Here is a 25,473-nt window from a genome sequence, read left to right as displayed (position 1 = left end):
CTCACACGCTTGTTCTGATTACAATTGCACGAACAGCGTGTGTGTCGAGCAGCAGTACATCGGCGTGAGTGGACTTGGGAACGCTTCGTTATCAGCGCGATAAGAGCTGCAGTCACGCGGATCGCGACTGCCTAAACGCGTCCGTATCGGAAGCTAAATTGAGCCAGAGAAGCTAGCCGAATTGGCGCTAGTGCGGGCACATACAGAGCGTCGGCGTTGCTGCTGGTCAACCGCCGACTTGAAAATCGGCTGCTCGTGCCTGTGAGCAACGAATGAGTTGGATATGAGTCTTTGCGCTCGCGACGCACATGCTGCCTACGACAACGCCATGACCCGATAGCACAAATTCCACACCGCCCGTCCGTCAGTCATGGAGACCGACGAGTTCACGACCAAAGAGCAGGTCGTCGACAATGTGCCCAAGCGCATCAAGTCGCTGCACTTCGGCCTGCTCAGTCCGCCAGATGTGATCGCACAGTCCGTCGTCAATGTCGCCGACCGCAATCTTTACGACTTGGCCATGACCCAAGGCGGCCCGCGCACTATCACGAAGCAGGGTCCTCTAGATTCGCGATTGGGAACTTCAGCAAAAAATGGGCAGTGTGGCACATGCGGGCAAGGATTAAAAGAGTGCAATGGCCATTTTGGACACGTGAAGCTGGCCCTGCCATGCTTCCACTATGGCTATCTCAAGAAGATTATCGAGATCATGAATTGCATTTGCAAGGATTGCAGCAAGGTGTTGTTGCCCGAGAAAGACAAGCGGAACTATCTCAAGTCTCTGCGGCGGCCAGGTCTTGACGGTCTGCGGAAGGATGTCATTATCAAGAAGATCTCGGGAGAATGCAGAAAGGTGAAGAAATGCCCCCACTGCGAGGCGTTCAACGGTCCAGTCAGGAAAGTTGCAGGGCATCCGATCAAAATGTTTCACAACAAATATGCCATTTACACCAATTCGAACGCGAAGAACAAAGTCAAGCCGCCGGACATGCAGGCTTTCGAGAGGACCTTCGAAGAGGCTATCAAAGTGGACAAAGAAATCGATCGGCACATGAAGCGAGTTGCAGATGATCTGACGCCACTGCGAGTCCTGAACATCCTCAAGAAGGTACCGAATGCCGATGTGGAGTTGCTAGGAATGGATCCTCACAGTGGAGGGCGGCCAGAGTACATGATTTGGACTCATATCCCCGCGCCACCCGTTGCTATTCGGCCTTCCGTGGCTCAAGAGACAGCGAGCACTGAGGACGACATCACCAACAAGCTAGGCGACATCGTACAGGTCAGTACCTTGATGTCTGCTACGCTCAGAGCTGGTCAACCTCTGGCCAAGGTCATGGACATGTGGGAGTTCCTGCAGGTGCAAATCGCCATGTATATCGACGGAAATCTACCTGGCTTGGGCAGAGACAGTGCATATGGCAAAGCTATGCGTGGTTTCTGCCAGCGCCTGAAGGGTAAGCAAGGCAGATTCCGTGGCAATCTCTCTGGTAAGCGTGTCGACTTTTCTGGACGAACAGTCATCTCGCCAGACCCCAATTTGTCGATCGAAGAGGTTGCTGTGCCATCTCGTGTCGCAGTCAACATGACATATCCGGAAAGAGTCACCAAACACAACTACGAAAAGCTCAAGGCGTGCGTAAGACGAGGCGACAAGGTACACCCCGGCGCCAACTACATCATCAAAGGCCGCGATAATCGCAAACTCCACCTGAAATTGGTCGGTCAAAAGGGAGATCTGAAGAAGGTCGCGGATCAGCTCGAAATTGGCGATGTGGTGGAGCGACATCTTGAGGATGGCGATATTGTACTCTTCAACCGGCAACCTTCTCTGCACAAACTGTCGATTCTTTCACACAGAGCCAAAATTCGACCTTGGAGAACATTTCGGTTAAACGAATGTGTTTGCAATCCATACAACGCCGACTTTGATGGCGACGAAATGAATCTGCACGTTCCTCAAACTGAAGAAGCACGAACAGAAGCGACTGAGCTGATGGGCGTCAAGAACAATCTGGCCACGCCCAAGAACGGCTCGCCCATCATTGCTGCTATTCAGGATTTCATTACAGGCGCTTATCTGATCAGTCAGAAAGATCGCTTCTTCAGCCGCAGACACTTTACACATGTGGTCGGTTTCATGTACAATGGCATGCAGGCAAAGGATCCTTACACAGGTAAAGAGTATCCTATCGTAATCCCTCCGCCAGCTATTTGGAAGCCACAGACGCTCTGGACTGGCAAGCAAATCTGGAATCTTCTTATCAAGCCACATCCGGACTATCCTGTCAATGTTAACTTAGAGGCACGGATGAAGTCCTTTGCGCCTCCTTCCCGTCCTGGGGAAATTCCAGACATGGTTGACACTGATTCGTACCTCGTCATTCGCAACAGCGAGACAATGTGCGGCGGTTACGACAAGGCGACCATCGGTGATGGCAAGAAAGACAGCTTGTTCTACGTCATTCTCAGAGACTTCGGCGCAGACTATGCTGCGGCTGCCATGACCCGGCTGGCAAAGCTGTCTGCGAGATGGCTTGGTGAGCAAGGCTTCTCCATCGGTATCAGCGACGTCTACCCTAGCGACAAGTTGACAAAGCGAAAACTTGCTCTCGTTGACGCAGCTTACAAGAAATGTGACGAGATCATCCACAAATATAAAACTGGCAAACTGGAGCGCAGTGCTGGTTGTGACGAGGAGCAGACGATGGAAATCATGCTCTCAGGTATTCTGAGTAAAGTCCGGCAAGAGTGTGGTGACGCCTGTTTCGCCGAACTGAGCAAGTATAATGCACCCATGACCATGGCTAAGTGTGGTTCCAAGGGCTCGAACATCAACGTGTCGCAAATGGTTGCTGTTGTCGGACAGCAGATTATTGGCGGGAAACGTGTCCTGGAGGGCTTTCAGGATCGAACACTTCCACACTTTTTCAAAGCAAGCCCTGATCCGCTCGCCAAAGGCTTTGTGTTTGACAGCTTCTTCACTGGCCTGACACCGACGGAGTTCATTTTCCACGCCATGTCTGGTCGTGAGGGTCTGGTTGATACAGCTGTTAAGACTGCCGAGACTGGCTACATGTCCCGTCGGCTCATGAAGAGTTTGGAAGACCTGAGCGCACAATATGACCAGACGGTGAGGAATTCTTCTGGCGGTATCGTGCAGATGAAGTTTGGAGACGACGGACTCGACCCAGTCGACATGGAAGGCAATGCCAAGCCAGTCAACATGGAACGCACATGGTCACACGCGATTGAAAGCACCTGGAACAATAGTGAAGAGTGCATGACCAAGGAGGACATTGAAACCTGCACCCATACCGTTCTCAACAAGGAGCGCGCCAAGTTGGGACGATTCACCGACGATGGAGCGGCCCTGGACTACAAAGATGAGCGGCCGATGAGCACTGATCAGCTCGAGTATTCTCGGCAGTTCCTCGACGATGTGACCAACTTCATATTCCAGAAAGCAACTAAGATGATCAAGTCGCAGCAGCGAATGAGCGCCAGTGATGCAGTGTTCAGGATTACGCGGACAGCACTTGAGAGGTTCTTGCATCTCTGCGTGCACAAATTCGAGAAGTCCAAAGTTGAAGCCGGTCACGCTGTAGGTGCTGTCGGTGCTCAATCCATCGGTGAGCCTGGTACTCAAATGACTTTGAAGACTTTCCATTTTGCTGGTGTCGCTGGTATGTCTATCACGCAAGGTGTACCTCGTATCAAGGAAATCATCAACGCGAGCAAAATCATCAGCACACCCGTCATCACCTGCCATCTGGACTCTCCCTACGAGGACATGGCTGCTAGATTTGCAAAGGCATTGATGGAAAAGACTTACTTGGGTGACATCGTCGACTACATCGAAGACGTGTGGCACGCAAACGGATGCTACATTAACATGCGGGTCAACTGGCAACAGATCGAGAATCTTGGTCTTCGCATCGGCATGGGCCATCTCCTTGATGCGATTGAGCGGACCAAGGGATACAAAACGCTCGGTGTTTCGGCGAGGAACTCCGGCATGAATCACATTCGTGTTTCTGTCAACGCGCCGGAAAAGGAGCGGCCAAAGCGCAGCACGTCTACTGCCAAGGCGCGCAACGTCGACTCTGATGGCTCTGAACTCATGTTCGTACATATCCATAATCTGAAGCGCAAGCTTCCTCAAGTCGTGGTCAAGGGCTACCCAGACGCACATCGTGCCATTGTCAAGAAAGACGACAAGAAAGACCACAATGGCAAAGAACCCATCTCGGTCTTTGTCGAAGGTTACGGTCTGAAGCAATGCATGACTACCGACGGTGTGGACGGCTACCGAACCAAAACTAACAATGTCATGGAATGCCGCGACGTGCTCGGTATCGAAGCTGCCCGCAAGACCATCATCAACGAAATCGATGCAGTCATGGGCAGTATGGACATCGATCCTCGACACATGCAATTGCTCGCAGATGTGATGACATACAAGGGCGAAGTTCTGGGCATCACGCGTTTCGGCCTCGCCAAGATGCGTGATAGCGTGCTGCAATTGGCGTCGTTCGAGAAAACGCCCGATCATCTGTTCGAGGCTGCAGCGAAGATGAAGAAGGATGACATCGAGGGTGTTTCGGAATGTATCATTATGGGCCAAAGCATGAGTGTGGGAACAGGCGCCATGAAGGTCGTTCGCCCGCTGAACTTGGAAGGCACGGAAAATGTGACGAGTATGATGAGCTTCAAAGGCGAGGTTAAGAGGGCCACGGCCACGAGGAAGGAGCGATTGAGACAGCGGCGGACAGCTCTAATGCCAGAGATGACCAATGGACATGCCACCATCGCTGCTGCTGCTGGATAGGACCGGCAGCAGAAGAAGCGGCGGCGGCGTGCTTGAAAAGTTTTAGCGAGGCGTTGGGTAGATGAAAACCTGCAACAGGAACGGGAATGCAAAAGAGACGATGCATCTGGGCAGAACTTGTCCTTCAGAGATCAGTTTCTAGTATCTAGCCTCGAAATCGACCGGTCAGACGGTTCTCGCCCCAAAACTCTGCTCTCTTCGTTCCGTTACTCATGCACTCGTTTCTATTCGCTGCCACTACCGTCATACAGTACAAGCTCACAGCTTCAGTAACCTCAACAGCAAGCGAATGTCCTTCACATCTGTCTCCTCTTCAGCAACGCCCTTGTCGTCGCCGCTAACCTTGACAACACCCTTGCTCGCTGCTTTGGAAAAGGTAGCACTCTGTTGTGTGAACATCTCCTCCATCTGTCGTTCCTGCTCAAGTCGGCTGACTTCGGAAACGGCGGCCTTTTCGCCATCCGGCGCGGCATCCGTGCTCGCAGGAGCCAGTACGCTGTATGCCACTTGCACATCGTCTGTCGGCACAAGCCCAGCACGCTTACGGAGGCGCTGAATGCGGTTCAGAACTTCTCGAGCGAGACCTTCTTGGGCGAGTTCGGGGTAGGCGAAAGCATCCAGCACGACGAGGACATCGCCTTCAGTACCTGCCTCAAGGTTCTTGGTCTCGGCCGACTCCTTGAGCTTACGCTGCACTCTAAGATCTTCTGACGTGAGCTCCTTGCCTTCGACAGTGAGCTTGCCAGAGTCGAGGAAAGCCCGGAGCTCGTCAGGAGAGACCTTTGGCAGAGCGGCCTTGATCTTTGCCGCATCCTTCTTGAACTTCTGGCCGAGACTCTTCACGTCTGGAAGTACAGAGTACTCCACACCGTACTTGCTCTCTTCACTTGTAAGGACAAGGTCGCGCACGTTGAGTTCCTCTGTGACATAGCGCTCAAGCGTCCGCACGTCTTCCAGGAATTCAGGATCCTGGTGCAAGACAATCAAAGTCTTGAGTGGGGTCTTCAAGGACACTGTTCGTCGGTCTCTGCAGATACGACCCAGCTCGATGACCTTCTGCATGCGGCTCACGCGTCGCTCAACTGTAGTGTCGAAAAGCTCTTGTCGCACATCGGGGAATCGGAAAAAGTGAACACTGCGCACATCTTGTCCCTTTGAGATAGACTCTGGCAGATGTGATGCTAGTCGCTGGAAGATGTTGTCGCTCAAGAAAGGAATGAAAGGAGCCAGTGCACGCGTCAATGTGTAAAGAACCTCGTACAGGGTGTTCAGTGCGTGCAGAGTGTCAGTAGTGCTGCCCTCCTCTTCTTCAGCACCATTTACCTCTCCATTGACACCGTTGGTGGCTGGCGCCGCGGCTGGCGCACTACTTTGACCCTTCAGGCGGTTACGGTTGAAGCGAATGTACCAGTTTGTTACATCATCAACCATCTTCAACAGTCTGGGTACGACAGTGTAGAGTCTGTAGGCTTCCATCTCCTGGTTCACGTACTGGATGAGAGATTGTGTCGCTGCAAGAACCCATCTGTCCATGATATTGTGATTCGACTTCTGTGCTTCAGGGTCGAAGACAAAGTCTTGGTTAGTGTTCTTCTTGTAGAGAGCGGCTTGCTGCGCGAAGAAATTGTATGAGTTCCACAGTGGCAGCAACACACCAGATACGATCTGCTTGACGCCAAGCTCCGCGAATCGCAGTGGCTCACCACGCACCACAGGCGAGTCGATCAGGTAGAGCCTCAGCGCATCGGAACCATACTTGTCAATAACGACCATAGGGTCCGGGAAGTTCTTGAGTGATTTCGACATCTTCTTGCCATCTTCTGCAAGGACGATACCGTTGACAACACAATTCTTGTATGGGAATGTTCCGAAGAGGTGGGTACCGAGCACGGAGAGTGTGTAGAACCAACCACGAGTCTGGTCTAGACCTTCAGCGATAAAGTCGCCTGGGAATTTGGTAAAGAGCTCTTTGCCGGGACCTTCCTCTGAAGTCGTGCCTGAAGCCGTATTGGCAGCATCGAAGCCAGGATACGAGAACGGGTAATGCGAAGAAGCGTACGGCATCGAACCAGACTCGAACCAGCAGTCGAAGACTTCCTCCACACGACGTAGCGTGCCCTTGCCTTGTTGTGATGGAATGGTGATGGAGTCAATGGTGTCTCTGTGCAGATCCTTGATCTCGCCCTCGTAACCGGACAGTTTCTTCAGCTCTGCAACAGAAGAGACGCAAACAACCTCCTTGAAGTCATCTGACACCCACAGCGGAAGTGGTGTACCCCAAAATCGATTTCTGCTGACATTCCAGTCTTTTGCAGAGGCAAGCCAGTTGTGGAAGCGACCAGTATTTACTGACTCCGGAACCCAATGTGTCTTCTTGAGATTGTCAGTCAGTTGCGGCGAGATCTCCTCCACCTTGATAAACCACGATGGAACAGCGCGTTGGATGAGTGGCGTTTTTGAGCGGGGACAGAACGGATATCTGTGAGTGATCTGACCCTTTCTGACAATACGTTCATCCTGCTCGAGCTTCTTGATGATGGCCTTGTCAGCAGCCTTCACGTGCTGACCGACGAAATCCGTCACATCGGGAGTGAATTCTCCCTGGGTGTTCAGTGGATTCGGTGGAGGTCGTTCAGGAAGGAAGATCTTCTCTCGCCAGCAAATGGCGTAATCGTCCTCACCGAATGAAGGCGATTGGTGGACAACGCCTACACCTTCGTCTGACTTGACGTATGTGTCGTTGACCACGCGGAAAGCAATGTCCTTGAACTGGTCATAGAAGTAGCTGAAGATTGGCTTGTACTTCCAACCGGCCAGGTCTGTGCCCTTAATCTTTAGAGGGAACTGCTGAAACTTGTCCTTTGCTTTCTTTGGATCCTTGAACAGTACCTTCAGACCTGCTTCGAGCATGATCAAGTTCTTTCCGCTCTCCTTATCGTGCACTACGATGTACTCGAACTCAGGGCTTGTACAAAGCGCCAGATTACTCGGCAGCGTCCAAGGTGTTGTTGTCCAGGCCACGAAATTGACCTCGCCGCCTACCAGTTTTGTGACCTCCTCAATTTTTGCCCGAACATGCTCCGGTTGCTGGTCAACCGGCAGAACAGGAAAGCTGACTGTGACAGCAGGGTCCTGCACATCTCTGTAGTCCTCCTGCGCCTCCGATTTTGACAGAGCGGTGCCCAAAGCTGTGGAGTATGGAAGCACTCTCGCTCCGTGGTATACAAGTCCTTTTTTGTGGAGCTGGGCAAACACCCACCAACAACTCTCCATGAAGGTCGCGTCCATCGTCTTGTAGTCACGATCGAAGTCGATCCATCGTCCTAGCCTCCCAATGACCTTTCTCCACTCCCCAGCGTAGGTCAACACAACCTCTCGACATCGTCGATTGTACTCTGCTATGCCAATTTTGTCTACTGCAGCCTTGCCCCGCACACCGAACTCCTCTTGTAGTGCCTTATCGATGATCTGCTCGATTGGTACACCATGTGTGTCCCACCCAAACCGACGCTCTACATATCGCCCTCGCATCGACCAGTAGCGGGGAATGATGTCTTTTATGGTGGAGGCGAGCAGATGGCCATAGTGAGGCGTTCCGGTAGCGAATGGAGGGCCATCGTAGAAGACGTAGGGCTTTTCGTCCTTGCTGAGTTCGAGCTGGCGGTGGAAGGCGTTGGTGTCGTCCCAGTGTGCGAGGATGCGCTCCTCCTCGGCGGGGAAGTTGATAGAGCCCATTGCGGGCGAAGGGTTAAGTGAAAAGCTCTACTTGAGCGCCTGGTAGGTTGCTCACACCTTGAAGAGCGAAGTGAGCACTAGGCGAGATCAATCTGCTCGATGTGTTGCCCCAGAATGACTCCTGCAACAGAGTCACCTCTTGAAGTGGGATGAGTAAATGTGCCAAGAAACAAAAGAATCCCCGAGAAATTCCCGATGGAAACACACCTGCAGTCTGCTGGGCTACACCTTCTGCTCTTCGTCCATCCCGTCGTCAAAGCCGCGAACGAGATACAGCGCGTCGAGCACGCCATCTAAGAATCTACACCACGAGAGCCGACCGACAAGACACAAACGCTCTTCAATATCGTACAATATGGACAAGTACTCAGGCTTGGATGCAACATCCAGAATATGGAGATGCAGGTGCTCTAAATCCTCCTAACCACTGCCGCTGAATTTCAACACTCAATCTTGCTGTCTCGGCGAGCCTGTCTGCTCCAGCAGTCTGGCTCCGTCCGTCCCAGTAGAGCTCACCAGGCGTAGGCTTTCGACACCCAGGTCCAATTCTCTTCAGGCTCGCGATTCACCTTGATTCCCAGCCGCTTCTCGATCTCATTGCAGACGTTCATGGCACCATATATCTCTGCTTTCCCGTTTCCTAGGTTCCGGCACCCATACCTATATCCAACACCGTCAGCGATGCCTATGCAAGACAGCCCGTAATCATCGTTAAGCGCATCACGATAGGGATCGGAGCCGAGTGCAACAGCCTTCAACTTACATATGACCCTTAGCTTGAATCCACGCAGAACCACTATGTCCAAGGTCAGCATTGCATTTCCGCCTGCGACATCGATAACTTACCCAGACGCATAACATGCCAAGAATTCCAGCAACCCAGTATCCATCGCATTGAGCCGCGATTCCTCTGCCATGAGATCGCCATATATCGCATTGATGGCGAACTCCGACAGATCTCCTCCCGATGCCAACGACATGTTCTCCAACACACGATCCGTGTGTTGCGAATAAATCTTCGAAAAGAACACTTTCCCTCTCGCATCCTTCTCAACCCTGCCCAAAGACTGTCGCAAAGATTTATCCTCATCCAGATCCTTCAAAATCTGAGGCGTCTGTTCCTTGATCGCTTTGCGCAAACTCGTGCACGCGTTAATTCCCTATAACACTTGCCACATCAATATGAAAGTCCCCAACATTCACTTCAACTTAATCAAACAGTCGATGATGGACTTACTCACCTTCGGAAACCCCACCAACGCCGAATTCTTCAACATCGCCTCTCTTAGTTTCCTCGCTTTCCCTGGCAATTCGGAGTCAAAGCTCGCAGTCTTGACATATTTCCACAAAGCCTCAATCAAATCCATTCGATCGTTCGTCTGAAAGACTACTCCAGCATAAATATACCAATTCCCTCTCCCCGCACCAGGAAATTGGCTTTCGAGTTTCTGGAAGAAACCATTATCGATCGTTGTTTTATTCTTCGTGATCTTCGGTATCGGAATCGACATGGATGTCTTCTGTTCTCGACTTCTTGTTTCGGAAATAAGTGTGTTCGGAGTCTTGATGCGATGACGCGGTGTGATGGCCAGTTGCTATGTGGTTCTCAGAGAGACAATTTTTCCTGGAAGCGGTAGAAATACACTAGTTTGAACGACGAGTCGGAATGTTGGGCAACTTTTACTCCACATAAAAGCCTGGGGAGAAAGTGCAAACTCGTGGGTTGGGTGTTGCGTCATGTCTTTGCGAAGTGCCGAAGAAGGCCCTCTACCCGATCCTGGATTCATGAACGGACGGATGGAGTGTGGTGTGAGAAGAAAGTGGCTGTGTTTGTAGCGAGAAGGTTCACGGAGAATTGGACGTGTTCTTGCACCTGCTGGCTCGAAGCTGGTGTAGCATCTGCGCAGCATTGCGCCAATTTCTACCATAATTTTGCACAAGATCGGCGGCTGGCGACGCCTTTTTCCAGAGGATTGTCAACGACTATACGCAGTCGCAATTATCCTATATCAGATAGAGATCGTTCTCAACGTCAGGCTCATCGCTTTCAGTAGGAACATGATCAACAGAGCCGTACACTCCGACCCTCCGGAAGTATGGGATGCTGCTCTGTTCCAGCCAGGGCTCAGACACACGCTTCAAGACTAAGCCATCTTCCTGCGCAAAGATAATATTATTCTCCGGCGTTCTCTTACCAGCGATAGGCAGGAACATGGCCTCGAATGGAGACTCCATAGGCAAATCCAGTCGAATATGCACGAGTCGCAAGCTTCTTGAACCATGTATCTCCAACGCATCTTGCTCCAATGACGGAAACTGTCGATCTTCAGCAACATATAGGCTCTTGAGTACAGTCGCAGTCCACAGCCTGCCCGCGAGGTGAAGTGTAGGAGAAATCAACTGCCCTCGAGCGCCTCGCATAGCTCCAAGCGGATTTAAGGCAGCTTTCGACGGGTCGGGGTCATCGCGGATGATGTACTGCTTGAGTTCTGCCCAACGTTCCAATCCATAGATGCGGAATCGCTCATCGAGAAATATCAGGCCAGTCACATGCGCCCACGACCATGAGGGTGCAACGTGTGGAAGCGCACGAGCTTCTGTGACGTTTTCTGGGACTCTCCACAGCAGACTTTCCGGTAGAGAAGTACGCCAATGGCCAAAGAGATATTGGTCACCTGTAAACAAAGAGCAAAAGCTGGCCACTCCAGACAAAGCTCTCAGTCTGTCCATGGAAAAAGACATTTGGCAATTGGCGTACGCACTAACCAATGACGGCCACATCTCGAGCGCCAACTGTTCCTGGTAGACACTGTCAGCTTCACGTATCACGTCCACGATTGGAAGCGTGTTCGGGCAGTCACTGGAAGCGGGCTCGCCATATGGGTAAGTCTCGCACGCTTCGGCCTCTCGGCATTCCCAGTGGAGTTCTCGTGAACAAAAGTTTAAATTTCGTCTCGACAAGATGCGTTCTTGAAAGACCCAAGCACGGCTTCCCAAGCTCGATTTACCCAGCTCCGCTGCGCATACATCCCAAGATACTGAGATGAAGTGCTGAGTTGGTGCAATTGGAAGTGTGTCTGACAAATCCAGCGTGATAGAGTAAGTCGTGCAGTTCCGAGTATCGCGTTCAAAGAACAGGCCTGCGGCGCTATCCTTCTCACTTGCTGCAGAAATATTGCAGAATGAGTTACCGTAGACTCGGTCCATCGCCATGATCTCCGAGCCCAGCTCATCTGGATCGTCCTGCACTATGCATAGAGAGTCCACCCAAAGATATGGGACGCCAAGACGTTGAGCTACACCCATCGCATCACGAACAGATGTCTTCAAATTCTCGAGAGGAATCTCTTCGCGAAAATTTGGCAATGTCGCCTTGGACAGCAAGGTTAGCGCATCCGGAAACCATCTATGGCTCATGGTCATGTAGCGCACATCAAGCTCATATTCGTCTCTGGAAGCTTCGCGGAGGCACGCGGCAAGGCCGCTCTCTGAGGCCTGGATGTAAATTAGGCGGGTGGGCCTCCAAAGTGTTGCTGGTTGCTGGTTGCATAGTGGATGATCTGATGAGCATAGCTCTAGCCACTTCTTTGCCAGATCTAAAGTTGCATCGGATCCAGTATTGAGGTCAGCAATGTGCGAGACCTTCCTCGTTCCGTGGTCTATTGGCGTTAGCACGATCGAGACGTCTCGTCCAAAGGAACGCATTCCGTCCGGATGCTGGTCTTGAGCTCCAATGGTCGCCCAGAAGTACACAGTGATGGAATCATTCGTACGCTGCGCATGCTGCTGGTCATCGATCGAGCCATAGTCGTCGTCATCATCATCATGATCTTCCACATCTTTGTCCTCCGGCAACTCGTACAGACCGCGCAGTGCTGGGCTTCTCAATTCGCTTGTGACCTCGACGTCGTCACCGAGCTTGAACTCTGTGATGCAATCTCGCACTCTGAGCCAAAGCCAAGTGCAAGCTGGACAGCCATGGTCGGAAGATATCCGCAACTCGTGCAAACTTGAGTGGTGCTCGATAGCCCTGTCCATGTAGTCTAGATCATCGTAATCGTCTCGAAATATAGCTGGTGTTGCGCGCAGAGCTGTCACGCAGACTGCGCAGAGATCCGCGGGAGTCGCGTCGGCAGACATTACCTCTTACCCGGTTGTATGTGACATGCTCAGACGCGTTCTTCGCTGGGAATGGAGGAATCGCGTAGGATCATGACACACTCTACGCCGCACTGGTGTGCGGCTGAGAAGGCGCAACACAGATGAGGAGACATGCAGCTTTCATGCTCGTCTTTCAAACTACCTTGATGTCATTGTGGTCTGAGTTATTTTTCCAAGAGGTGCGAGGAAATCGAGCAGGAGAGAGGCGAACGCTGGAGGCGAGGGAGGAGCCAAGCCCATCAAGTTGAGACGGCAAGTGCACTCAATGACAACAACACTGCAGATCATCATTCGACACACGGGAGGGATGGGAAGGCACGACAAGATGATCAAAGTAATAAGAGTGGAAACAATATCCATTTTCTCATTGTCTCTACATGTCTCCACATGACCGTCATCTTCCACCGTGATATGTATCCGTCATGTCTCTCATATGTCCCATACGTGCCAAAACCACCTGTCCTCGCACCCATGGTCTTGCCAAAACGCAAAATGACCTGTATATCATGAAACACCGCTCCGAGCAAATGCAGAAAATCAAACCAGTGCGGGTATCCAAGATATGCGTGATGCATTGAAACAACCAACCCGGACAACAACAAAGCGCCATTCGCTGAAAACGGTACATCTAAGACACTTTCTCCCACCTTACCCCACCACCACCACCACCATCACCAACCAGACTTCACACCGCGCTTGCCGAATCCGCTTGCGACTGAGCTCTTGAGCAACGGCGGGTCCGAATGTTTCGTGACGTCTATCATGCAGCATGTGAGAGTGCATCATGAGAGCTCGTCAATCTCAATGGCTGCCGCCACCACAGCTTAGCATACGAGTTTGCACCCAGGTGCTAAAACGCATCCAGCTTCCACTGCGCGGCTCGTGTTTGGTGGTCGAATACTGGATCTGACCAGTTTTCTCGCTCTCTCCAGGTCTGTCGCCATACCTCGGCAGTGTTGCATCGTGCGCAGGTCGATAGTTTTCATAGGAGCGGCCGTATACGGTATCGGCAAGCTCTTCGTCTTCTTGTTGTGCACCACCAAGTACTGTAGCGGCCGAGCCTTTCCGCTTCTTTGCTGGAATCTTTTCTTCCGACTTTGCACTCCGAGATGCAATAGACTGCTTTCGCTGTTTTGCAGCCTCCTTCCTCGCCTCATCTGACTCGCGGCGTTTTTGCTGTTTGCTGTCTTTCCTCGCTTCCTTCTCTTCAAACTTTCTTCTCGCGTTGCGAATGAGCTCATCGCGAGATTGTGTGTCCGGGTCTGACCGTCTGCCGGAGACCAAGCTGAAGGCCTTGTCGATGCTAGGTCGGCCACCGGTCGTCTGCGGTGATAGAGCCAGTTCTGAGTGGTCTGTGCCCCTACGTGAACGGCCTTTGGTGCCCGACGGGCTTGAAGCTCGAGACATGGTGGACAAGTTGGATTGCGAAGCGCTGGTCAACTTGGGCACTAGACCTAGGTCGCTAGCGGTGTGCGATTGCGATAGTGGGGTGGGGTTCGTCGATGTGATGGACATGCTCCTCTTCGTTCGGAAGGCACCCAAGCGAAACTCGTCCTCCACCACATCATCACTTTCGTTGGCATGCTCATCGTTCAGCGAGCTGGCGTAACTAGCGCCAGGCGGGGTGTATGGTCTCGGCACCTTTGTCGCAGGGTGAACGAAGGGCTGTCCGGGCCTGAATGTGCCAGAGCCATTCGACACCTGAGAGCCAATGCTGGTGGTCCGAGCATGTGTCTGTCTTCTGCTTGGATGGCCAAAGCTGACATCAGCAGCCGACCTGCTGGCAAAGTCGGATATCCCCAACCCTGCCAGTCGCTCGTTCTCCGCTATGCTCTTGTTGAGATCAATCGTGCCTTGGTCGTCCTTACTACTCGACATTTTCCTCAGATAAGGCTTGATCTTGGGTGTGGAAGAAGCAGTTGCACTCGTGGGAGTGACATCGGGATAGGACTCTTCGTAGGTGGCATATGGAGTTGTGAATTGGTGGCCGCCGACGAAGGGAGAGGGTGGCCCTGGTAACGAGCCCGACCCGCCGCGCCTATGTAACTTTGCATGGTTCGCGGAAGATTGCTTTGCGGATGTGTTGGTGTTGGAAAAAGGAGACGACGCTTTCTGCGAAGACATGTCTCGATCGGCCTTCACCACGATGTGCTTGGGTCGACTCCGTGAAGATGCAGGCGAGAATGGAGATCTGGGACTCTCATTGCGGTGCGAGAGGTTTGAGCCGGATCGAATGTTCCGGGTTGACAGCGTCAGCTGGGGCAGTGAGGTTGAAATGGTCGTGTGCGAGGTGTTGGATTTGCTGCGGCCAGCGCTACGGTTCGAGTGCAGCAGTGAGGCCATGGTGATGGGTACAGATCTCTCCACGGCTGAGTGCGGGCGCTACGCATGTGATCGCAGCCTGGACTCGTCGACACTGTGGCTAAGCTCTGCAACACCACCCAGACCAGCTGAGTCCCGGAACTGCTGAAGAGTGCGCGCGATGGGTCGGTCCTGCTTCGTCGCCTCCCAGTGCGGGACGAGCGACGCCCGTGTAGTAGGCGGAGGGAGGAGGAAGCGATATGGGAGTGAGACTCGGCGTGAACGGCATACGAGCACGTCGCTTGGGCCCAGGCGTCGCTGCAGCGCAATCGTGGCGCGCGCGAATCAGTGCGCAGTGTCGGAGTGGGTCTGCGGAGATAGGCAGGCTATCATCATTCAGCCAAGTCTGCAGACGGCATTGATGATGCCAGCGCGTCGCAATTTTGCCTCGACCAGTGGATGGTGTCTGGATGAGATGATTGCAGAGGTGGAGGTGAGGAAGAAGAGGCGCATCTCTTAGTCTACCACGCCATGCTCGATCACTCGAGCTGACGAAAGCGTTGGCGTTGGCATGCCACACAAATCTAGATGCGGAATCCTTTCGAGCCATTCTCACCCTCGCCGCGTCCACTTAGTCCTCGCACTCGCCCCGCCGCCGTCTGCGCTGCCACTCGCGCCGACCGACGGACTGCTGTCGCGGGCTCTCGGAGGCAGTCTGCACCCCTCTTCACCGCCAGAAGAAGTGTCTGTGATATCCTGACCGCACTGCGCACGGCTGTCTCACCTCCGCCGCCCGCCGGACATCAACCAGGGTGTTCCTCAACGCTGCACGTGTGCAATGAGTGTGGGGTCGAGAGCTCCAAGATCTTGGAAAGCGGTTGAGCCATTTTATCCGTCCGCAGTCGTGTTCTGCATAAAACTCGCATTCCTCCACTGCGGGCAGCTTTGGACACTTTCCCAATGCATCTGACCTCCGCCGCTCCAGCTGCAACCAAATCGCGCTGAAGCACATGTACCTCTGTATGCCGGGACCGAGAGGCTGAACATGCCGACCTTGCTCATCGCCAATGCTGGCCAGCGTGGTCTCAGGCAAGCTTGCCGACTCGTCAGAAGGATAGCTCCGGATGCAGCTGCGAGAGCTTGATGCCGCCGTGGCCATCGCATACAGCGTCTGGCTATTGCACCGTTGCACGCGCGCTGCTCGAGTACAGCGCGCGACGCATCCTCGTGGTATTGAGATGTCGCTATTGCTGTCCTTGTCCGCACTGCTTCGATAATGACAGAATGCAGTCTCCACGGTAGAGCGATTTGTGTTGTGTTTGGTTGTGGTGTCCGGCGACGTTCAGAAGCACGTGAAGTTCAGTGGTGACTTTTGGCAGTCGCGGTCGCGGTGATGCACCTACTCGCGTCTAACCACAGCATGCACCCTGTGCGTTATGCCATGTGGACCGAGTCGTTATCGATGGGCTCGTCGGCGTTTCAGCAGAGGAGCAATGCCTTGTGAGAGAGAGCCTTCATGGCTGCGTGGTAAAGTCCGCAGCTCTGTCACATGGCCCGAGTCTCAGCTGCGTTGCAGCTTCCTCGACCGGGGCAGCTTCTATTGCTGTCCTCGAACTTGAAGCCTACTCACCTCTTCGGAGAGAAGGCTTGTGATGCTCACTTAGGGCCAGACCCCTCTACTGTACGCTCCGAACGATGCCGCTGCAGCCTGCTATCCCGGACGACTCTCCTACAGTGGACAGCACGCACTTGGGGCAACGACCAACTTTGATGCCCTGCAGTCATTTTCAAGAAGCTTCCTGGTGCCCGCGGACTTCGCAGTGCATCTTCCAGCCAAGATCTCCCCTGGATTGCCGTGGAACAGGCATCGCAAAGAACCGACTCCAAAAATGATCACGCGCTGGATCTAGCAATGTTTGAGATTTGCCACTGGCAGAGAGCATTCATGCCAGAGAGCAAAGCAGCCCAGGAGAAGAGACCCCGTGGCTTTCTCACTCAAGACCTCAAATACCCAAATACTGGTTCAGCTCAGATGGGCCAATGCAAGACGAAATGTCGAATGACCTATACTTGAGGCGTCAGCTGCCTTACATGGTTCGAACATGTTGTGCGCTCTGTCAAGGCCAACTCATGAGAGCCGCCACTCGCTGCTTCGTAGCTTCAGGACTCTGCTCCGAAGCGGAAGACAGCTGCGAGTGTGGTTTACAAATTGTCTTGCGCATCGAGTGCTCGCAGCGATATCTTTACCTCAGCGCGTTCTCGGTCATGCTCGGTCAAGCAGTAGAGTGCAGACGATAGGCTCTTCTTGCACTTCCGCTCGCAAGCGTGATTGAAAGAGAACTGAGACAGATGTCCAGTTCTCAAGAAGATGTGTTCCTGCGATCAGCACAGTTACTCTGACGTCGAAATCATGGATGGCGATGCTCGCTTGTCTCCTCGAAGAAGCTACTTGGCACAATAGCATGCGGTCATCAGCATTGTTGAGGTAAGTGGGCTAACGCTATATTTGACAAATCTGTCTTTAGCCATTGCAGAACTGGTGTTCGTCCGACATGGCTTTGTCTCGATCCATTGTCCGAGAAGTTGGATTCGAATTACCGCGCAACGTTCTAGAGCTTTCAACTCTAGGCATTGCCGAATGGCAACAAAGAACATGCATGAAGCCTCGAGCAGGCTTCTATGGTTCCGGACGGTAACTCTTGACGCGCACCATGTGGCAGTCGTCCACACTCGTCACCGATGAAAGGACGCAGAATTTATACTTATCAAAATTCGTCTGCTCAGTTGGCGATGTGCGCTACGGCCTCGGGAATTCAGTATGCGGTCGTTACAATCATTGTTGCTCCTAGCTGGAGTGGCATGCTCATTGACGCCTGAACAGTGGCGCTCGCAATCAATCTACCAGGTCCTCACAGATCGTTTCGCACTGACCAACGGGTCAACGACACAACCTTGCGGATGGGGTAACTACTGCGGAGGGACGTGGCAAGGCATTGTAAACAAACTGGATTATATCAAGGGAATGGGGTTCACAGCAGTGTGGATCTCACCAGTAGTGGAGAACATCCCTAACTCGAGATATGGGCAGCCATACCACGGGTGAGTTCCCACGTCTCACATTGTGGACAGCACTTCTAACAAGTTTAGATACTGGGCACAAAACATTTACGCTTTGAATACGAATTATGGAACTCAGGACGATCTCAAAGCTCTCTCTGCTGCGCTGCATGCCAGGGGAATGGCAAGTATCGGGAGTGCAGAGTCGCATGCTGGTGCTGACGTGTGAACAGTATCTCATGGTCGATGTTGTTGCCAATCACATGGCCTCAAGCGAGTCCCCTTCAGCTGTCAAATACGACCACCTCTACCCATTCAATGATGCCAAGTACTATCACCCTTACTGTCCCCTTGACTACAGCAACAAAACAAGTGTCGAGAAATGCTGGATGGGAGACACAGTGGTGCCTTTGCCTGACTTGAGAACTGAAGATGCTGCTGTCCAGCAGAGATTTCAGTCGTGGATTACGCAGCTTGTATCAAACTACTCCATCGACGGCCTACGCCTCGACAGCGCCATGCAGACAGATCAGCAATTCTGGCCGGGTTTCGTCTCGGCTTCTGGAGTGTACGCGATTGGCGAAGTCCTTGATGGCAACCCAAACACTCTTTGCAAGTGGCAGAATTACATGCCAGGAGCACTCAACTACCCAGTCTACTACTGGCTTATCCGAGCTTTCTCATCTAATACTGCTACCATGAACGAGTTGGCGAACAACATTCAGTGGCTCAATGCGACATGCCAAGACACAACACTGCTCGGCAACTTCATCGAGAATCATGATCAAGCGCGATTCCCATCCATTACGAAAGACATTGGTCTGACCAAGAATGTAATTGCATTTACCGTGCTCAACGACGGAATTCCAGTTGTCTACCAAGGACAAGAGCAAGGGTTTTCAGGAGCTACGGATCCCTACAATCGTGAACCGCTCTGGACTTCGTTGTACAGCACGAAATCAACACTATACACTTTTTACTCTGCACTCAACGGTGCAAGACGTCTGGCAATCAACAAGGACAACACATATGCCAGCTCCAAGTCCACTGTCTGGTACTCAGACTCACAAACGATCGTGACCAGAAAAGGCGCCTCAAATGCCTACCTCATCTCCTTGTTCACGAACCGTGGCGCAGGTAACAATGGCAATATCGTCTTACCAGCAGCAAAGACTGGTATCCAACCAAGCACCAAATTCACCGATCTCCTGAGCTGTGAAGTCTTCTCCGCAGACACCTCGGGAAATCTCGCCATCTCCATCACCAATGGCCTGCCACGAGCTCTGTACATAACTTCAGCTTTGACCGGGAGCGATACCTGCGCGTACACGAACACCCCTCCTGTCTCAACACCCAATCCAGTCCGAGTCCCAACAGCAACCACCGCCTCTCGGATCATCAGCTCCACAACCCGCCCTCATTCCTCCTCCTGCCCAGTCGCCAGCACAGTCTCTGTAACCTTCAACCAAAAAGTCACAACCAAATGGCTCGAAAGCATCTCAGTCGTCGGCTCAATTCCACAACTTGGCAACTGGAACCCTCCACAAGCTTTCAATCTCTCGGCTGCGGGCTATACCTCCGCGTCTCCGATCTGGAGTGGTACGATCAAACTTCCTGCTGGCACGTCTTTCGAATATAAATTTATCAAGTACAATTCTACGAGTAATGCTGCTTTGACTTGGGAGGCGGATCCCGATAGGAAGTACACTGTTCCGAGAAGTTGTGCGACGAGTGTAGTTGTGCCTGGAAGTTGGCAGGGATGATTTGAGAGACTGTGTTGAGGGAAAAGCTTTGGTTGTTTTTTAATTTGTACTTGTGTGTAATTGGTTCTTGTATATAATGTATAACTCTTGTCGACCACTATACACGCGATCGCACGATTCCATCAGTGATGGAACGTCCGGGAACGAACGATGATTTTGTTCCTGCGGCCTACCATGCAAAGCTGCGGTGCTTCTGTGATGTGCCTGGTCAAGTCTCTTTTGTACTCCCATTCGTGCCCTAATTTCTCCTTCGCGTAGCATGCTATCTCAAATGCCCTCCTGTGCAACAAAAGCTCCATGTGGGCCCGATGGTGGCACCGCACTTGCCAAGGCTGGACGATGACTGCGCACGTGCTGAGCATTCGAGGTGGTGGAAACATGTCACCGCGTGAGTGCTCTGTCTGCAAAACTGGAATCCAGAGTAGCAATACCTGGTGCTGGAAGCTGGATACTTTGTGACAGTAGGCCAAGGAGTCAAGCGTTCGTAGCACGACGAAGCTCGTAGCCCCCGGTACTGATCTAGGATCGGGCGGCTGCCGGCATGAGTTGATAAATAAACAATGCTGGAACAGCTGTAGGTCGCACGGATAGTAGCCGCTGGCTGCACTATAATGTGATCAATGTGCCCGCGCCCAGGTTGAGCCCGCATTCTCTGCCGGAAATCTCGTTTGTTATCGTCGTCTGTTGAGCTTCGTGGGGTTTGAGGCTTCCACCATGTCGGAGTGCAGCATTGACACTCAGGAGAGGTTGCAAATTCTAGCCATCGCGTTGCCCACAAGCCTGCTGTCACTAGCTTTCGCCTGTGCGATCCTGCTCTATTTCAATCGGCGTCGAATTGTCACACGGTTATACCACAAGTACAACGGCCCTATTGATAGAGGCTCCGGGGAGAACCGTCCAGACACGAAGCATTGGTCCGAGGTAGCCTTTCCATCGGAGACGAACAGCCGGCCAAGCTGCGTGCTGCCAGACGTCGATATCTCTCCTTCGAACAAGCCGGATCCTTACCACCCAGTCACCCGTCAGGAGCCAAGCAGAACTTTTGGCACCCCGAACTTTCCTGGCCCAAGACAGCTTCTTGCCGGGCGCCAAAACTCTGTCGAGCGTCTGCATTCCTCTGAGAAGTCGTTTGTTGGGTATAGACCTCGGTGCGCTACCCCGGACACGCCTCTCAGCCGCAAAGATCAGCTTGCATACAGAGCGAGACTCATACAAGACACTCATGTCAGATTGGGTTCGATCTCACCTGAGCCGCCCCTGCACGAAAGTCCTCAAGCAGTGGCCGATGCGCTGCGTGACTGTGATGGTTGCGAAACGCAGACCAACGGGACCGACGCTGGGGACCAGCAAGTGAAGCCGACCAAAGCACGACCAAGAAGCTTCTCCAGACCACTTTCGAAATCCAGCCGTCCAACTTCTCCTTACGCACGGCCTATCTCGCCTACCGGATCGATTCGTTTGGTTGACAGGGGCTCGAAGGATATGGAAGTGGCGAGGAGATGCATGAGTGATGCGATGGGAACGAGGCTTGACGAGGTCTTCGTGCCTGAGTGGGAGCCGGTGGTGGACGAAACGCGGTGGGCAACGAAGTGAGGAGGCAAGCGACTGCAGCATCGATGCTCGAAGGCTCAGTCAGCCAGCGCAGTGGTTTCAGCGTGCTGGAAATCGAGGTAGTCACTGTATGGACGATGTTGCTGCCGCTCACTTTGCCAGTCCGCGCTTCATTTGACGGTTGAACAGCGGCATCGTGCCATTGAACTGAAGTCAAGGCCGTTGAGCTTGGTTGTTGCCTCAGTTCGAGCGTATCCACCAGGTCTGTGCTTCGCGCTTGACGTTTTGTTTACTCCTTGCGAGCTCCAAAGCTTCCTCGTCACTCGCAACAGCTGCCTTCCCAGCACACCACCACCACCACCGTCGCTTGGACGAGAAGACACCATGTCTCTCGCCCAGTCCATGTGGGCGACAGAAGCCCCGCGCAGTGCCCCTGCTGTGCGCGCTGTAGGCACCATCCCTCCTTTGCACTCAACCGCCACTGACTGACTTGCTTGTAGCCACCAGCGCCAGCCAAGCCGCGCACCAGCGCCATCACCACCACCGCTCCTCCACCAACGAGCGCTGCAATGCCCACGGCATCGGCTGCGCTGCCTCGCGCAGCTGCTGTCACTCTGGCAGTGTCCAACACCACCAACACCGCGACCACCTCCGTGCGTACGCCAAGTCCTCTGGCTAGTGACCCGCGCCTTCCACAGCTTCACAACCCGCATTCAGCTGCGCTGGCTGAGGCGAAAGCCGCGGCAGCCATGTTCAAGACTTCTGGAGGAGCAAAGGGAGAGTTCGCTGCCCGCAAAGCGCAGCCGCGTGCTCGTGCCGAGTTTGGACATGTTGATCCGCCAATGCCACGTCCCAGCACCGTGCCATCTACGTCCTTCTCCTTCGCACGTCCTCCACCAGCCCCGCCGGTGCGTATTACACCAGCACCAGCACCACCAGCTCCGCGGGAAGACCCATTCGTCAAGCAAGCACTAGCCAATCTGCTGGCCCAAGAGAAGAAGCCGCCGGTCACTCCCAAGACGACTCCAGAGACTGATCACTCGCCGCTCATGACCAAGAAGCATGCTCGCCAGGAGGAGGAGCGTGTTGCAGTTGCAAGCCGCGCTACAGAAATGCCGGTCGAGGAGAAGACCAAGGAGAGCTTGATGAAGAATGAGATCAGCCCAATCCTCCCACCCCACAAGCGTGTCAAGGGCACAGGTGCTGTAGACAGCTTGTCAAAGCCCGTCGAAGCCCGTGTCTCTTCCCCTTCGACGTCGGCGTCTCCGGTTCCTCCTCCAAAGAATTGGGGTCAGACCATGGAGGCCTTCAAGAAGAATCTGCTCGACAAAGCTGTGATGGCCAAGACTACTCCTACAGCAGATGTTGCCCCTATCTCGGTTCAGTACGACACGGCTGGAGCCACTATGAGTGCCACCATCGCTCCCGTCGATCCCACCAACGCCGAGCACAAGAATGCTGCTCTCGAGGCTGAGCGTGCCCTAGCTGCTCAGATGGGGGAGGCAGCTAAGCGCCAGAAGGAGGATACGAAAGCTGTCCTCCAGCAGAGCGAGAAGGTCGTATCTCAGCCCAAGGTCGCTAAGATGAGCGAGGCTGAGTACGGAAGCAAGGCAGCCAAGCTCCTCATAGAAAAGGAGCGCGTCAAGCAGGAGCGAGAGAAGCTGGATAAGGCCGAGGAGGACATTAACGCCCGCCTAGAGGCTCTCACTAAGACGTTCCTGGGGGTTTAGCGAGCTCGCGGGCTTGTATACTGAGCCTCCTCTGGATGATGACGGGCGTTGAAGGTAGCTATATTGACGGCAAGCACTGTGAGAGAGTGCAATACGTGAACGTCTTTAGTAGCCAAAAAGTATGAAAATCCTACTTCGCATTGAAAGCTCTTGTAAACTGCCTCGGTTCAGTGCCGTGGAATGTACACATTGGCCCCGATGTCCAGCTTTGAAGTGAATGGAGAGTATCGGAAATAAGGGCCGGAGTAACTACAAAGTGTTCAAAAAATGGGTCTCACGTTGCGATTCTTCGTAACTCGATAGCATTGAAGCCACGCAATGTGAGGATCGGGCCTGAGCTGTAGCCCTGGAGTGAATGGAGAGCGTCGGAAATTGGGGCCATAGCAGGTAAAAGTGTTCGAAAATGGTATTTCGCGTTGGATATCCTCAGAATTTGATGGCATCTAGGCCACAGAATGTGGGGGTTGGACGCGAGCCGTAGCCCTAAAGTGAATGGAGAGCGTCGGCGACCAAGGTGATAGCAAGTGAAAGTATCGAAAAATGGCGTTTCGCATTGCGTTTTCTCGTAAGTCGATTGCATTTGAGCCATTAGATAGACGGAGTTGTCGTGAACTATGGTCCACGAGTGAATGGAGAGCGTCGGCAATTGCAGCCTTAGTAGCTAGAAAGCATAAGAAGATCCTATTTTGCAGTGCTCTCTCTTTCGTAATTCGATCGAATGTGAGCCGCGAGATATACAATTCCTTTGCGAGGTATCGTCCTGGTTTGAACGGAGAGGCCAGAGTGAAAGCCTTTAATAACCCAGAAAAGTATGAAAAGATCTTGTATTACGGCGTGTTCTCTGGTGGCTTGGTCGAGTCCAAGCTGCGGGATATATGATTTGCATGCGGAATCCAGTCCTCGGTTAGACGGAGAGTGTAAGGAATAGATGTCTTAAAGATCGAAAGAGATAGAAAATGCATGTTTTGCACCAATTACTCCAATTACAGGATTGGCTCACTGCCGTTGCGCCTTGAAATCCGTGGTGGTATCCAGTACTCGAGGAAGTAGAGAGTGTAGAGAACAAAGCAGATTCGGAGGCAAATTTCATGAGTAAGTCATGTTTTGCACTTCATGCTCCTGTAGCTTGATTCAGTGAATGCCACTTATATTGAAAATCCGCCGTGCTATCGAGTCCTCGAGTGAATGGAAAGAGCAAAAGGGATGTGTCCGGAAGCCAAAAAGTGTATGAACTTTCACATTCGATGTTGCATCTCTCGTAAACTGACTGCATTGCCGCCACTAATATTGGAGGTGCTCCTAGGCATCAAATCCTCGTCTCAGCAGAGACACGAGGGAACATTGCCTTCGGCAGCCATAGAGTTGGAGGACATGGACGTTCGGCATCGCGTCTCTGGCAGACCGACCGGATGGCTGCTGCTGTGCTTGGAAATTTGCCGTGATACGCAGTCCTCAGTTGCGTGGGGAGTGCGGGAAATGTTGTCGATGGACTGATATAGAACTAGAATTCCCTGGTTCAGCATGGCATCTCTCGTGAGTCGACTGAATTTGCTGCTGCTGTACCTGGAAATCCGTCGTGGTATCCAGCATCCAAGTGTATCGAGACTGCGACAAATGGGGCTTTGATAGTCATAAAAGTTTGAGAACATTCAGATTTGGCATTACGTCTCCCGTGGGCGGACTAAATTGCTGCCGCTGCGCTTGAAAATCTGCCGTTGCACCTGGTCCTCGGTCGCATGGAGAGTGCAAGAAATGGTTCTAATAGACTGAAATAGAATGAGATTTCGCGGTTTCAGCATCGCATCTCTCGCGGTTTTATCAGGACGACGCTCTCCAATGTGAAAATCGGCAGTGACATCTGGTCCTGAGCCGAATCGAGAATTCAGATTTATACCCCCTGAAGAAGTCACAAAGTCTTGAAATATCTAAGGGTCGACATCGTGTCTCTCGTCAAGTTGTTGGATTGCTGGCGCGACACTGCTCTGGCGGAGACAGCATAAGTCTCAGCTTTGTAGCTGTAGCTCCGCGTTCGCTCTGAAGGATCTTGTCACGTCAAGGCGTCCTAGATTAGGATACATCAGGTTGCATGCTACCAATCCGGGCAGAACAAGTGTCGGCTCAGCTGAAGACCTCCTGCGCTGTTTGGTCCGCGCTCTGTAGGCGCGCTCTGAGTAGAACAACGCATGCTCTGAGGAGTCAGCAAGGCGCTTAGAACAAGTCCCAGGATCAACAGCTGAGCTGGCATTGTTAGTAAGTCAGTGTGGCGTCAAGCCACGTTCTCGCGTACCTCCACAATTGCTTCACAATACAGGTTGCACTGGACTATCGCCTTGATGTGTCATCG

General features: G+C 52.8%; 7 protein-coding genes across 7 annotated transcripts; 3 read left to right on the top strand and 4 right to left on the bottom strand.

Annotated features, from left to right (window-relative positions):
• Positions 1-370: 370 nt before the first annotated feature.
• On the top strand, positions 371-4,831 carry CKM354_000559700 (DNA-directed RNA polymerase III core subunit RPO31; the record flags this gene model as incomplete). The annotated part of the gene is made up of 1 exon (XM_044800874.1): positions 371-4,831. One exon carries the CDS (start codon positions 371-373, stop codon positions 4,829-4,831), a length of 4,461 nt encoding a protein of 1,486 aa, XP_044656809.1.
• A 258-nt stretch (positions 4,832-5,089) lies between these two features.
• On the bottom strand, positions 5,090-8,566 carry CKM354_000559600 (isoleucine--tRNA ligase ILS1; the record flags this gene model as incomplete). The annotated part of the gene is made up of 1 exon (XM_044800873.1): positions 5,090-8,566. One exon carries the CDS (start codon positions 8,564-8,566, stop codon positions 5,090-5,092), a length of 3,477 nt encoding a protein of 1,158 aa, XP_044656808.1.
• Positions 8,567-9,078: 512 nt separating this feature from the next.
• On the bottom strand, positions 9,079-10,077 carry CKM354_000559500 (uncharacterized protein; the record flags this gene model as incomplete). Its single annotated transcript, XM_044800872.1, has 4 exons — positions 9,079-9,226; positions 9,330-9,362; positions 9,413-9,726; positions 9,808-10,077. The coding sequence occupies 4 exons, from the start codon at positions 10,075-10,077 to the stop codon at positions 9,079-9,081; spliced, it is 765 nt and encodes a 254-aa protein (XP_044656807.1).
• A 493-nt stretch (positions 10,078-10,570) lies between these two features.
• Positions 10,571-12,706, bottom strand: CKM354_000559400 (uncharacterized protein; the record flags this gene model as incomplete). The annotated part of the gene is made up of 1 exon (XM_044800871.1): positions 10,571-12,706. The coding sequence occupies one exon, from the start codon at positions 12,704-12,706 to the stop codon at positions 10,571-10,573; it is 2,136 nt and encodes a 711-aa protein (XP_044656806.1).
• Positions 12,707-13,528: 822 nt separating this feature from the next.
• Positions 13,529-15,070, bottom strand: CKM354_000559300 (uncharacterized protein; the record flags this gene model as incomplete). Its single annotated transcript, XM_044800870.1, has 1 exon — positions 13,529-15,070. The coding sequence occupies one exon, from the start codon at positions 15,068-15,070 to the stop codon at positions 13,529-13,531; it is 1,542 nt and encodes a 513-aa protein (XP_044656805.1).
• Positions 15,071-17,846: 2,776 nt separating this feature from the next.
• CKM354_000559200 (uncharacterized protein) lies at positions 17,847-19,848 on the top strand (the record flags this gene model as incomplete). Its single annotated transcript, XM_044800869.1, has 3 exons — positions 17,847-18,127; positions 18,176-18,269; positions 18,319-19,848. 3 exons carry the CDS (start codon positions 17,847-17,849, stop codon positions 19,846-19,848), a joined length of 1,905 nt encoding a protein of 634 aa, XP_044656804.1.
• Positions 19,849-21,783: 1,935 nt separating this feature from the next.
• On the top strand, positions 21,784-23,129 carry CKM354_000559100 (uncharacterized protein; the record flags this gene model as incomplete). Its single annotated transcript, XM_044800868.1, has 2 exons — positions 21,784-21,846; positions 21,900-23,129. 2 exons carry the CDS (start codon positions 21,784-21,786, stop codon positions 23,127-23,129), a joined length of 1,293 nt encoding a protein of 430 aa, XP_044656803.1.
• Between the last annotated feature and the right edge of the window lie 2,344 nt (positions 23,130-25,473).

The sequence above is a fragment of the Cercospora kikuchii genome, assembly GCF_019650295.1.
Source record: "Cercospora kikuchii DNA, contig_00003, whole genome shotgun sequence".
NCBI lineage: Eukaryota > Fungi > Ascomycota > Dothideomycetes > Mycosphaerellales > Mycosphaerellaceae > Cercospora > Cercospora kikuchii.
Note: the sequence above shows the minus strand (reverse complement) of the source record. Positions and strands in the feature narration are given on the sequence as shown.